The 14,833-nt window shown below is 44.2% G+C and overlaps 1 protein-coding gene across 5 annotated transcripts in view; it reads left to right on the plus strand.

The window, feature by feature from the left end:
• Positions 1–14,833, plus strand: part of eps8l2 (EPS8 like 2) — a 59,277-nt gene that overhangs the window by 15,660 nt on the left and 28,784 nt on the right. The window contains exons 1-3 of one of the 5 annotated variants that reach the window (XM_007887463.2): positions 424–615; positions 7,272–7,334; positions 9,412–9,461. In XM_007887463.2, the coding sequence (XP_007885654.1) occupies positions 9,416–9,461 (46 nt within the window). In that variant the 5' untranslated portion in view covers positions 424–615; positions 7,272–7,334; positions 9,412–9,415. Of the gene's footprint in view, positions 1–423; positions 616–7,271; positions 7,335–7,487; positions 7,507–9,411; positions 9,462–14,833 lie in introns of those variants that run through there. The other 4 variants (XM_042341413.1, XM_007887464.2, XM_042341415.1 and 1 more) reach the window with 4 other exon arrangements.

Consider the following 14,833-nt stretch of genomic DNA (forward strand, 5'->3'; position numbering starts at 1 on the left):
ATTTGGCATAGCACCTTATCACTTTGGAAGGACATTTCAAAGCTCTTTGCAGGATTTATTGTGAAATGAAGTGATTGTGCACAGCAGTGTTCCACAAACAGCCATGAAATAAGTGTCGGTCAGGACGCAGGGAAGAAACACAGAGAGAAAATACACGTGTGAACGTTCACACATGAAACTGTGGCCGAAGGCTGTAGTCTCATGTAGTTTATCAGGAAGCTAACATTAACTTCTTGAGGTGGAAGCACTGATCTATTGGAGCCGGCTGTTGCCCTTTCAAACTGGTCTCATTGAGAGTATCAAGGGATATGAGGTGTGGGGAGGGCTAGGCCAGCCCCGGATACCCTACAATAAGGAAACGATGATCCATTAATGAGTAACGCAGCTTTGCACATATAAGCCATTTGCACTTAGACTCCACCATTGCTCACCACTAGGAAATCAGTTTCTGTCTGAATCTGCCAGACTTTCTTGATTTTTTAAAAATATATATATCATTTTACAAAGAACCGCTTATACGTTTATCCTGCTGGGAATCACCTACACGTCTCTGAGATAATCTTTCCTTCCACTGCGGTTTTTATTGCCTTTGGGAGTTACTTCTGGCCGTAAAAGGTAAGTGCGTTACTGTCAACCGTAGCTGGTACCTGTTTCAAAGAAAATGGCCTTGTTTCCTTTTCTCTTGCGTCTGGACACTGTTTGGTGCTGCGATGGGAGGATGTTTGGGTCGGGATTTTCGTGAAGATGAGATCAAAGATTTTTTAAAAAATAATAATACTTTGGTCACTCGAGGTCCCACATCCTCTGCGTCAGAGTCCTGTCTCTCTCCCCCGCCCCCACCCTTCTGTCCGAGCCACTGCAATTATTGAGTTCTCGGGAGCAGACTGTGGAATGTCGCCTGGCAGGCTTCGTCCAGTTCTGACAGCTTCACTCAGCACAACATTTGCCAAGTGCAGCTCAATCTTCCTCTAATTAAAAAAGGCGCGGAACAAAAACAGAGACGTCTTCCCGACATGAAAGGTGCTGCATCAAACGCAAGGATGATTCACTTCCGCGTGAGAGTGGGTTATTTAGTCAACAACAGCAAATTGCATTTAGAACGCAACTTTCACAGCGTGTGGATGTCTCAAGGCTTTGGACAGTGAAGGGTTTGCACTGGGGATGGGGGTTCAAATCAAGAGGGGTGGAGGGCAAGGGGGGTGACCAAAGGAATCATTAAAAAGGAAGGTTTTGAGACGGGTCTTGAAACAGGCGTTGAAGGAGGTGAACGAGGGGGCAAGGCGAAGGAGCTCTGGGGTGGAGTTCCAGAAGGTGGGGGCAGAGAGACTGAAGGCCTGACCTCCGATGGTGGAGTGGGTACTGCGGGGGACATGGAGCAAGCCATTGCTTGTCAAGCAAAGGGAGCGGACAGGTTGGTAAAGGCTTACTAGGTCGCAGAGGTAAGGAGGAGCAAGGATCTTAAACTCGAACCTCTGGGGGATAAGGACTCAGTGAAACTGGGTGAGGATGGGGATGGTCAGCTCACGAAGTTTGGTGCAGAAGAGGGCACGAGTAGCCGAGTTCTGAATAAACTGCAGCTTACGGAGAGAAAAGTTGGGAAGTCCAGTGAGTAGGGAGTTAGCCTAGTCAAACCTGGATGTGATTGACACATGAAATTTGCACAATATTTGGTCGATACTATGACATACGACTTCCACTGGGCTGACCGGTTCAGTGAGCTTCCAGCTTCACTTCATCAAATGAAAAGATTACTATATTATGAGTAGAAGTTCCAGACAAATCCTTGTGCGTATTGTTCCATTTTCAACATTCTGTTGATGAGACTTTCAACAGAAGGTGCTACCTCCAATAACACATGCCTCCCCCAGCAATACAATGTGGAGTGTCAGCCTATATTGTGAGCTCAGATTTCCTCATGTGGGACTTGAACTCATAACCTTCTGACCCAGAGGTGAGAGCGCTGCCAACTGAGCCAAGTTGATACCTAATCTAATTGGGTGAGGTACAGAAGGGATGGAAGGTGGAGTCCAAAAGACTTTCAGGGGAGGAGGAAGGGAGAATAATGAAAGAGGTATAATAATAATAACCTTGCATTTAATATAGCGCCTTATCACGTCATTGAGATATTTCAAAGTACTTCACAGAATATATTGTAAAGTGGATTGACTGTTTGGTGGGCGATACACGACAGCCAATTGCATATAGTAGTATCTCACAAACAGTTGTGGAGTGAGTGACCAATTATTTTGAGGGATTATTACCCCCAGAAAGTAATCTGCCAATCGACTAACAACTTGGTTGCTACTTACTGCTCATTAAACAGAAGCATGTGGATTAAGGAAACTTGCCTAAGGTTTCACCCCACCCGGGAATTGAACTCTGGTCCTCTCGCTTGCCAAGTGAGCACACTAACCGCTACACTACAGGACTCTGTATTCGTGAAAGGGGGAAAATACCTTATAAAATACAGGGGCAGTGAGTCCTAGTCTGTGATTTCTATAATTTTGTACAGGAACTCATTGTGTTCTGTATCAGTTTTGTTTTATCCTTTGCAGTTCCCACCACTTACTTCTTAAATGCATTTTAAGTCTGTTTGCAATCGTTCTGTTGAGACTTTAAGAACACACAGGGTTTTGTGTTTTTGTTTGCTCTGTGTCATAATCTGATTCCTGACTTACCACAAGATAAACATTGCAGGTGTGAAGCAGGTCCAGTAATCCTTTCTGGGAGAGGCAGCCCCTGTCACAGGCCTCAAGGGCAGTACCAAACATTGAGGCCCATCTTAGATTAAAGAGGCTGTTAAGGAGAAAGGGACATTCTAGGCAAGAGACATCAAATCCTGGACGAGGGAAAACTTTCTCCAACTCAAGGTCAGCAAGTCAGAGGCCCTCCTGATTGGCTCGCGCCAGCGCCTCCGCACCTCGGGTGCTGGCAGCATCAGCCTCCATGGCTGCACACTCAACCTCACTAAGCCAGTCAGGAATCTGGGAATCTTGTTTGACCCTGAACTGTCCTTTCTCCCCCACATCCACGCCATGACCCTCACTTCCTACCACCACCTCCACAACATTGTCAGACTCCGCCACTGCCTCACCCCTCAGGCTGCCAAAACCCTCACCCACGTATTCATCACATCAAGGCTCGACTACGGGAACTCCCTCCTCATCGGCCTTCCCAACTCTTCCCTTCACAAGCTGCAGATCATCCAAAACTCTGCAGCTCGTGTACTCTCACGCACCAGGCTCAGTGACCCCATCGCTCCCACCCTCGCCCAACTCCACTGGCTCCCCATCCCCCAGAGGATTGAATTCAAGATCCTCATCCTCACCTTTAAGGTCATACATGGCCTTGCCGCCTCTTACCTATCTGACGTGTTGACTTCCTACCAACCTGCCCGCTCCCTCCGTTCAGCGGGCTCTGGTCTGCTCCATGTCTCCCACCCGACCCGCCCTAACATCAGTGGCCAGGTTTTCAGCCCGTCTGCCCCCACACACTAGAACTCCATCCCATGGTTCCTTCGCCTCGCTTTCTCCCTTGCCTCCTTCAAGGCCGGTCTCAAGACCCTTCTCTTCGATCGTGCCTTCAGTCGCCCTCCCACCTCTCTGCCTTCTCTCACCCCTACACCATCCCTCCCACATGCTCGGGCCTGAACACCTGACCGTTCAGTGCTTTGGGACGTCCTCCCGACATGAAAGGCGCACTATAAATTTAATTTTGTTGTTGTTGTTGTTGTTGAGATGTTGGTAGACTGAATAATATCAGCCTGGCTCAGTTGATCGTACTCTCACCTCTGAGTCAGGGACTTGGAACTCATATAGTCTAAACTAATACGCCAATGCAATGCTGGGGTGTGCTGCATTGTCGGAGATGCCGTCCTCTCTGACACATGTGGAAACCCATCCCCGTGCATAAGAGTATCCAAACCAAACTGAGAATTGCATGCATCCCACCTACATACATAAATCCCTGAGATAGATTGTTGGAAAGGAATGCCCACTCTCTCCCTGGAGAGAAGCATCCTGCTTTCCTAAGTCTGGAAAGTATTAGGTGCAGGTTGGCAAGAGCAAAGACTTGAGGACCCTCTGGAGTTTGCATTAGGGTCTAACCAGCTATAACCACATAGCTTGCCATTGATATCGCTGTCTGGCAAGCTTTCCCACTGCTTGTCTAGCTTGTCCAGCTAGAACTACCGTACCCATTAGAGCTTTGGCTTGCAGGGTTAACAGGAGCTGAGCGGAATGACTCAGTGCCCCCATGACTTGCCAAAATGATGCTAATTCTCATGTTTAAAATTGTGCTAATTGTCTCCGAACCTTTGAGAGAAACCACCCACACTGGAGGCTTTGTTCCGAAGGCTGTTTTATGCTCTGATAATACAGGAGAGCGCAAACTCAGCCAAAACATTTTACATATAGAATAAACCCCAAAATACTCAGTGATAGTTACAAAAGGGACTTTGTGGGCTGTGGGAGCTCACGATTAAGTGCTTCTCAGAACCCATTCAGAGTTGTCATTCCCTCATCTCGATCACGCAGCTGATTGTTAGCATGAGTTCCTTTGGGGAGTGTCTCCTTTTGCTTTTGTTCTTTTTTTGGGAGTCGGGACAGTGTCGAATCTGCGTGACATTCTGGTTCAGTCATTTGCACTCTCACCTCAAATTAGAAGGAATTGTGTTCAAACCCCAAATCAGGTTTTTGAATTTGAATAGTCTAGGCAGACATTCCGATGTGGTGCCAGGAGAGCTCTGCATTGTCAGAGGTGCCATCGTTGGTTGAGATATTAACCCCAGGTCCTATCTGCATGCTCAGGTGGACGTTAAAGATCCCATGATAATAATAAGCCTTGCATTTGATTTATCACGTCTTTGAAATGTTTCAAAGTGCTTCACAGAATCTAACATAAAGGGATTTACCGTGTTTTTTGTGGGCGAAACACAGCAGCCAGTAGTGCGCTTCCTAGGCAAGTACGCTACTCGAAAAGAGGAGGAAGCTTCTCTCGCCCGGTGTAATGGTCAACAATTCCCCAGATGATTTGATTTGGTCATTCACATCCTAGCTGTTTGTGGACAATTCCTTTGCACATTACACTTTACAGTAAATCCTGTGAAGTGTTTTGGGGTGTCCTCCTGCCATGAAATGTGCTACATCAAATGCAAGGAGTATTATTGTTATTATTACTATCTGCCGTTATGTAATAAACTAGTGGACAGGCTCGATGGGCTGAAATGATCTGCCCCTAAGTTCCTGGGTACGCCTTAGTACACCAGTTACAAATGAGAAAACACAGTGATGAGAAGCCTTTGGACAAGAAAATGCTGAGTTCTGTGTCAAAAGGGAACTGGGTGCAGAGGTACGGAAAGGTCAGCCACTAGGTGCAGGTTGAAAACACCAGTTTTGCTTTGAGTTTTCCCAACTTTTACCACTTGCCATTAAAATGGTTGTGGCTGTTGCACTGGTCGTCAAAGCCCCAGCACACCATGTTCTGAGGTGTTATTTGGTACAACCAATGGATGGGCAATAGACTACTTTTATAATCTGATGAATTCTCTTTCTTTCTCATTCTCTCTCTCTGTCTACTCTAAGTCTCACTGTTCTTTTTCTCTGTCTACTGTCTCTTTCTCTCTACTCTCTATTTTTCTCAGTTCTCTCTATGGAATGTAAATTATTATCTGATATGATCTGTTATCTGTTTATTGTTGTGGTTGAAGGGTTAGAGTCCATGGCATGACCAACACTGAATTGAGCCTTGGAGGAAACCAGACAATCTTCAAGTTTGGAATCTAAACCATCTTTCTTTCTGCTTCAGAAAGTCTGTGGTCAGGAGCACAAGAGAGCTGGGAAGTGAGATTAATAAAATGAAAGTGATTTAGGAAAACAGGTGGCAGTGGTACAGGGTTGATGAGTCAATTTGCTCTCTTCTGAGCTGACTCTGAGAGACCTGGTGTTTGAAGTGTTTGTATTTAAGAAATGGGTGATAGAAATGCCTGGCTTGGAGGAGGATTGAAGTGTAATAATAATAATAATTAGCCGCGATTCCAGATTCTGATCACAATGTAATGAATGCACCGTGTTGAAATGTGCGTCGGTAATGACAGTGAGCAAAAATGGGCTCAGGACCATGTGATGGTGAACGTCAAGGATTCCATGGCACTAATCGAAAAAAGAACAGAGTTTCTCACTCCCAGTGCCCTGGCTAACAGTCCCTCAGATAAAATTGGTCACTCACTCTATGACTGTTTGTGGGACACAGCTGTGCACATATTGGCTTCCGCATTTGCCCACAAAATACATAGTCACTACAATTAATAGTACATACTGTGAGATGTCCTGATATGACAGGTGCTGGTATCAGATGTTAGGATTATTATTTGTATTACTAAGAACAGAAAGACAAAAAGGATACGATGCAAATTGAAAATCAAAAGCTCGGAATGAAACAGCATTTTATGAGACTCTGAGTATGAAGTTGCTGGTACCTTGTTTATTTCAGTTTCCTGGCTGTGTGTGGACCTTTAGACAAGTGGTCATCAGAGCTGCCATGGACTCTCCCATTTTTACAACCTTCAACCACCCACTAAGCTTTTATTACGTTGCAACAGGCTAACATATTTTTATTAGAAATTCCTAACAACAAATTATCTGATAGTAAATGGTTGCTCTTTGTGTGGGCATGTTTCGATCCCACAATTCTTACCCCTTCTCTCCTGAAAACTTTGGCCTCCATTTTATTCCACTTTACCCATGTTGTTCCACTGATGCTCTCTGTCCAGCTAATCCAATCCTCCTCCACTTATATCAGAGCTACTCATTGAAAGTACAATGGTGGAATTATCTGCAGATTTACAGAATTTGAAAACAAAGACACTGGAAAATCTTCTTTTAAAGAAGTGAGGCCCAATTTCTCCCGATCTTAGTCTGAGGCCATTGTTTTCACATTTTAAGATCTTACATTTTGGAAAATTCTTAAATACAGTCTAAATTTGGAAGTCACTTTTCTTTGGCTCTTAAATTAACCATCTTAATAATAAACAAATTAAATTGAAGATTTCCCAAAATTCTGCTCATCTCAATATAATAATTATAATAATAGTAATAATCCTTGGATTTGATATAGTGCCTTATCACATGGTTGAGACATATCAAAGTGCTTCACAGGATATATTGTAAGTCTCAACTTTGAGCATTCCCCGCTGAGCAATGTTTTTTCATTTGGTTGCAATGTTGCACTCATTCTTTGCCAAGTCTGATGCAGGACCTCTCTTGTCTTCCCAGGTGAATGAGTAAACTGTCTACAGACCATATTGGGGCCCAAGGCCACCAGTAGAGACAAGAAAGGCAAGTACAGCAGTGTATGCCATTCACTACACAGCGCACTCAACCTCTGTGAACGTTGGGTGTGACTTTCAACTTGTAGCTCTTTAACTGTGCCTGCAACAACAACAACAAAATTACATTGGTCAACTCTCCCCTCCCCCTGGCTCTGAGACGCAACCCTGCATGAAGAGGGGTAGGCATTCCACCTAGTTAATGACTGGGTCAGGTTATCAGGAAGGGTGGTTGAGGCCAGGACATTGGATCCATTCAAAAAAAACAGCTTGATGCTGTGAGGGGAGGATGGGGGGTGGGTATTCTGGATGGATGAGGTCAAATGGACTTGAAGGGATTTCTTTATCTGAACCAATTTTCTGTTTGCCTACAAAATACACAGTCACCACACTTTATAGTAAATCCTGTGAAGCAACTTGAGACGTCCACTCAATGTGAAAAGTGCAATATTGAATGCAAGTAATCTTTATTTATTGTGTGAGGATCATATTGCGTAGAAAGCATCCAGCATGTTTTATTTTGCTTTACTGTATTGACTTTCCATAACTGTAGCTCACCATTATGTTTGAACTTTAGCACAACTCCAATATCTGACTCCACACCCTATTTCTCCACCAATTAATAATTAACCAGTAATAAAAATACAAATCAACAGATTTTCAGATGAGCCTCTGGAAATCTGACTGGTGTTTACTTCTTGTGAGAGCAGACTTGGTGCTGGGTCATTAACTATTGGGCTCACTTATAATAATTCTTACATTTGATATAGTGCCATATCATGATCATGATAAACCTCCAATGATCAAACACCCCCCCAGTACTGCATTTGAGTGTCAGCTTAGACTAAGTGATTCCAAGTCCCAACGTGGGGCTTGAATCCACAAACTCCTAACCTGAACAGGCAGACGGAATCTTGGTTTAACGTGCCATCTGCTGGACAGCACCTCCAACAATGCAGCCCGAGTATATGACACAGCATAGACTATGTGAGTTCCATGTTCCATCGTAGCACTTTAATTCACAATCTCCTGACTCAGAGGCGAGAGTGCTGCCAACTGAGACACACAAAGTCAATATTAATGGGCTTCCTCCATTCCTACATGCCACCACAGGAAGCTCGCAGGGAGTTCCTGGTACCTGCCATCCACCTAGTGATGGCTCAAAATTGCACAAGTTGGATGTCAAATGACCAACTAGTGACCAACTTCCTTGGTGGGGAGGTAAGGTAAGCAAGGCCTCCTTTGAGCTGAATTGTCTCCAAGATGACATGTTTGGCAACAGAATGTTAGAATTGAGCCAACAACCCTGTGTGGTGGTCTCAATAACCCAGTTCCTGAGCCAGGCAGGACTGCAGTACTCCAGACCACTGCTAATTCTCATGCCCATTCTGGAGGGACATAGCTGTGTGTAAATTTGCTGGTGTTTATACTCCACCTCCACCTGATCCACACGACTGAGACACTGTAGTGTCATTGTACACACAAGAAAGGGAGAGCAACAATCAAATACCAGCTCACATCAGGTCAGGTCAGATCTTACAATGTGGCGCCATCATTTATTTCAGTGCGATTCTTTGGAGCTGAAATTCCAGCTGGTCTTAACCCATTTTGTCCTTTTTCTGGTGTGGCCGTTTTGCACAGCACTGAAAAAAAGCTGATCCTTAATATCTTTTGCACCATTTTGTGCGATCTCAAATCACAAAGAATGTACAGCACGGAAACAGGTCACTCGAACCCAACCAGTCCGTGCCAGTGTTTATACTCCACACGAGTGCTCACCCATTCTTTACACCTTTCCATATCCTTCTAATCTGCTCACCCTCATGTGAAGATCCAGCTTCCTCTTGAATGCATCTACACTATCTTAATAAACCATTGCTTCAGGCAGCGAGTTCCACAATTACACACTGCCTGAAGTAGTTCCTCTTAAATTCTCTTTTAGACACCCTAGTTGCTATCTTGTACAAAATGTTAAGGCAAAGTGAGATTTACTAGAAACTGTAACGAATGCATATTTTGTAGGCAAAATTGGATGCAGGAAGATTTGCTGTGAAATATACTGATCTGCCTTTCTTTCTATTCCACAGCAAAATGTCGGGGCACGATGCGAGCAGAATGAGTGCCAAGGCTTTATATGGTGAGTGCTTACTGGAGGAGAAATTTAATTATTTTACAAGGCATTGAAACTGACAATTGAAAGAACTATACATTTGTATCACTTGGAGTGCACTTTGCTCCAAGTTCAGGTTTATCTGCTGAGGTCTGTCCAGCCTGGCGCAGCTCTGAGTCAGGAGGTTGGGGCCCCACATGAGAACTTTGAACTCACAGTCTAGACTGACATTCCAGTACAGTGCTGTGTGAGCGTTGCATTGTCGAAGGTGTCCTTCAGATGAGAAGGTAAATTGAGGTCCCATCTGCCTGTTCAAGTGGACATTAAAGATCCCATGGCACTATTCGAAAAGAGAAGGCTATTTCTCCTGGTGTCCTGGCCAACAATCCCCTCAAAAATTGTTCACTCACATCATGGCTGTTTGCTATGCACAAATTTGCTAGTCTTCACCCACAAAATGACACAGGGCCGATGGGGTGGATGTGTGGGGGGGAACGTGATGGAGGCCAGTACCTGCTGAGTGGAGGGAGCGGGCAGGTTGGTACGGACTGATGGGGCAAGACCATGGAGGTTGAAAAGGTTAGGACGAGGATATAAACAAATACAGTAAACCCTCTGGCATCCAGAATTCCAACCTAGATGGACCAGGCCCAAACCTCATGTTTTTTTTAAAAAATCCACGACTAAAAATGTCTTCAGGCTTCCAGCTTCCAACTCTCAAGCAATTACAATGGCAGTGATGGCCTTTTTCGGCACTTAGCCGGAAATTCTGTATCAATAACACAAAATTACATTTGTATAGCAACAGACCGGATCTCCCCCCCACCCCATTAGTCCTGCTAGCCATATATATATACAATATGTGTGTTACATATTTTCCGTGGGTAATAATTCTTACAAAAAAAATACATTTTTTAAAAATAATAATAATTTGGTCAATCAGTCCATGACTGTTTGTGGGACACTGCTGTGTGCGATTGGCTGCCTCGTTTCGCCCACAAAATATACTCAATTCACTTTACAGTATATACTGTGAAGCACTTTCAGACGTCTCTAAGACTTGATAAGGCACTACATCAAATGCAAGATTATTATGATTATTAATATATTCAGAGAGAGAGTGAAAGACCAGTCCCAATGTTGTGTAACTTTTAAACTTTTATCCATGTTGTGATCTGCTTTTGTTAACCTTAGTGTTAACAAACACAAGAGGTTTTGTTCAATACCCTGCGGCCTGAACACACAGCTCAGGGTCTAGAGCAAACATCACAGGCCTTTTCATTTCATTCCGCAATAAACGGACAATAAAATACAGGAAGCAATATCACTTCTTTGGCAGGCCTCCAGGGCTCTTTTTACAAACTGTTTTACTAGATTGTGTTATTCTTGTTAAGGCCCCCTTTGTAAGGATTGTTTTCAAATTCAAAAGTCTCATATGAGACAACACCACCAACCCCCACCCCCCCCACACTCCCCCATGCCCACCCCGACCTCTCACAGAGTGGTGAATGTGAGGAATGAACTCCCAACAAAAGATTCCCATGGCCAATAACTCTGATTGTACCCAATAGCTGCTTTGGGGACATGGGATCTTTAATGTTCACTTGAACCAGCAGACGGGACCTCGGTTTAATGTTTCATTCGAAGAACGGCACCTTAGTCTACGTCATTCCAAGGCCTGGCGAAGGGCTTGAATCTACAACCTTCTAACTCAGAAGCGAGAGTGCTTTCTCTGAGCCAGGTTGTTACATGATGGATCCTGATTGATGATAGTTGAGACTGAGTTTGTTTATCTTAATGGAAACCTGGGGAACAAGCCAACCCTCTGCTCTGAGTTCTCAATCACTCTAACACAGGCCAGCACAGGGAAAGGGGAGGATAGTGGAAGTTAAAAGGAGAAGTGATGAGAAGTAACTCTAAGAGAGGGAATGTGACACAGATTGTAGCATAGGACAATAAAGAGGCATTGATGATAAAGACTGGCTAAGTTGGGAGAGTATGGCAGGAAGGAAATGATAACCTGTGTTAAAATCTGATTCCTAATCTTCTGTAATGTGCTTTGATTTAAGAGTGAGGTCGGAATTATTTATTTTGTCCCAAGGGATGGGAAACCTTTGATAACGCTTTAACAACCCAGAGTCGTTGAATCGGCCCCAATACAAATTTGTGGGTGTGATATTGCCAGTCCAGAGAGCATTTTCACTGCTCTGCCAGTAACTCTTTCCTGTATCTGAACTTTGGCTTACAAGTGGGAAGTTCAATGGGAAGGAATGGGAAGAATTTATTGTCTGTGCATAACCTCTGTCCCCAAATTCCTCTCTCGTCCATATTCAGCACCAAAAATTCAATACCACTGCATTACAGTATAGCTCTTTGAGTCACCTCAACAACAATAAATTACATTTATATAGAGTCCTTTCACTTTGGAAGAAAGTTCCAAGGTGCTGCACAACTATTCCAACTCTCAGCTCAGGTGCAAACCCTTAACTGAGGGTTTGCACCTGAGCTGAGGGTTGGAATTAAAAGGGTTGGAAGGTAGTGGGAATGGGGTTAAGAGTGTGGCTGTGCGTAATCTAGTCAGTGAACTCACACTCAAACAGTGGGTTAAAAATCAGAACACAGAACAACAACATTAGGGGATTCTGCATTGTTAGAGGAGTCGTCCTATTGATGAGATGTTAAACAGAGGTCCCCTCTGCCTGTTCAGGTGGATGTTAAAGATCCCATAGCGCTATTTGAAAGAAAAGGGGTTTTCTCCCGGTGACCTGCCAACGACCCCCAAATAAAAATTTTCATTTTACGGCTGTGGGACATTGCTCTGTTCAAATTGTCTGCTGCGTTGGCTCACAAAACAGACAGTCACTGCACTTTGTGGCAACTTACAAATGATTTTCTGTGATTGGGAAATCTTTGATGCAAATTGGATCTCGCTTCATTTGAAATGGATTCACCTACACTGGACTCTGCTCACAATCAGACCTGTGTTTAAATGAGATTGATTTGCGTAACTAATTGCATGTTGGAACGTGCTGTTATACGTGGCTTCCTAACATTTCTGCAGATCACACAAAGGTGTTCATTGACCAATTTACATTGCTGTTCAGATTGTGTTATCAGGCACTGGGACAATCTCAGGTAGAAATTCGATCTGGGTCTGGATTTACAGTATTTGAGAGTGACCCACCCTGTGGAATTCCATGCCACAGTCCCTTCACCTCGCCCCCTCCCTTGCCTCCTTCAAGGTCCATCTCAAGACCTTTCTCTTCGACCACACCTTCGGTCACCCTCCTACCCCCACCCTCCTTGCCCCCAACCCCTCCTGATCCCAACCTCCAGCTCAGGTGCACGTCCTTGATTGTCCAGTGCTTTGGGATATCCTCCCTACGTGAAAGACGTTATACAAATATAATTTGTTGTTCTTCAGATTTTGGAGGATTGTTGAATTCAGTCTTAACTTTGAAACTAGTTTAAATTTTAAGCAGAAGCTTACATAAAACCAGCTTCAGAACTAAGGCTGTGTTTTAATATTCCTGGCGCTCTGAAATGCTACATTAAATAAAGATAAATTCGACCTGGTGGGATTTTTTCCCCCTTTGTCTGGACCTTTATTTCAACTCAGATTATTGCACTGACCTCGTCACCTCAGTTGTCTCTGCATTATCAGGACCAACCTTGGATGTCACAACAACAACAAACAAACATTAACAACAAATTGCATTTATATAGCGGCCTTTACGGTTGGGAAGAAGTCCCAAAGTGCTGGACGATGAGCTGTTTGCACCTGAGCTGCGGGTTGGAATCAGAGAGGGGTGGAGAGCAAGGCTGGGTGTAGGAGGGAAGATGACCGAAGGAACGGTTGAAACGGAAGGTTTTGAGATGGGCCTTGAAGGAAGCAAGGGTGGGAGCGAGGTGGAAGGGCTCCGGGATGGAGTTCCAGAGGGTGGGGGCAGAAAGGCTGAAGGCCCGACCACTGATAGTTGAGCAGGTAGGGTGGGAGATGTGGAGCAAGCCAGGGCCTGGAGCAGAGAAGGGAGCAGACAGCTTGGTGAAGGTTGTTCATATCCTGAATCAGCCCATTGTTTACAGCTTAACCATGGACCAAAGTACGTGTCCTTGGAAGGTTAAGGAATCGATTCCCGCTAATCGTTTTAAACGCCCCCCAGAGGAAGGAAGGATCAGTCAGTCTATGGAACCACTATGTAAACTGGTTATCAATATTAATTGGATTTATGTCTACACAGAGACAGTCATTGGACTTATTGAAAGTGTAGAAATTCAATAAAAATAGTTATTCTACACAGTATGTGGAAGGCAGAAGACTTGACAAATGAAGAAATAACTAATAAGAAAATATATGACGTGAAAATATATCCTGACGTGAAAGGCACTTTATAAATGGAATCTTGTTGTTGTTGTTCTTATTGCTTATCACGCAGAAATATCTCAAACCCGGGTTCCGTAGTTATGGTCATAGTTATGTGGCTTTTTGTAAGGAAAAATGGCAGCAATTGTGCACACAAGGTCTTGCAAAGTGCTGTAAGGCCAATGATTCCTAGTGTTAGAGAAATAAGCTTTGAGTAACAATTAGACAAGTTGGAGCTCTTCAGCCTCAGAGAAGACAACACAAAGGGGACCTTATAGAGGTGTTTAAATGGGATTGGAAAGGTAAACCCAGATCAAATCTTTAGGATATAACAAAACAGTAGAATAAGGCGCTGTATCAAATGCAAGGATTATTATCATTATTATTATTATAGCCTAAAGGGAGGAATCTTTTTAAGAACCTGCAAGAGACTGGCTTCCGAATGAAGACTGATTTGAGAAGTTTTTCACAATTTCACAGGACCTTGAATTAGTTTTAAGTCAAAGTGGTCTCACAGGCTAAGGTCAGGTGGAATTTGGCGCCTTTGATCCTCTTGAATGACAACATTGTGGGTTTGATGCAAAGAGCGTCGTTCTGCCTTGTCTGTGCACATGGATCCCCACTATATTGCTGTGAGAGGTATCAACAGACGAGGAAATCACAATGACTGCACAGTAACTGGAGCCACAATTGTTGCACGGAGTGGTCTGAGCGCTGTAATCCAATATTACTTCAGAAACAGAGCCCATTGTGTGCAGGCAGCCGGCGCTCATTGGAAGGCAGTGACGCCATGTTACTGTGGGGCTGGCGTAGCTCATGTCACTGTGAAGCTAAAGTCCGAGCCACTGCAGTCGCTTCCCCATTGGTGCCCACGGCTAGACTTGCCAACTTCTTCTCACAGCATGTGCACGCCCAAACCCTGTGAGACCACTCAGACTGCCGATTGGATTCTGTCCGCCTTAAGGTCCTGTGAAATTGTGAAAAACTTCTCAAATCAGTCTTCATTCGGAAGCCAGTCTCCTGCAGGTTCTTAATG

This window comes from Callorhinchus milii, unplaced genomic scaffold (assembly GCF_018977255.1).
Source record: "Callorhinchus milii isolate IMCB2004 unplaced genomic scaffold, IMCB_Cmil_1.0 Scaffold17, whole genome shotgun sequence".
Classification (NCBI taxonomy): domain Eukaryota; kingdom Metazoa; phylum Chordata; class Chondrichthyes; order Chimaeriformes; family Callorhinchidae; genus Callorhinchus; species Callorhinchus milii.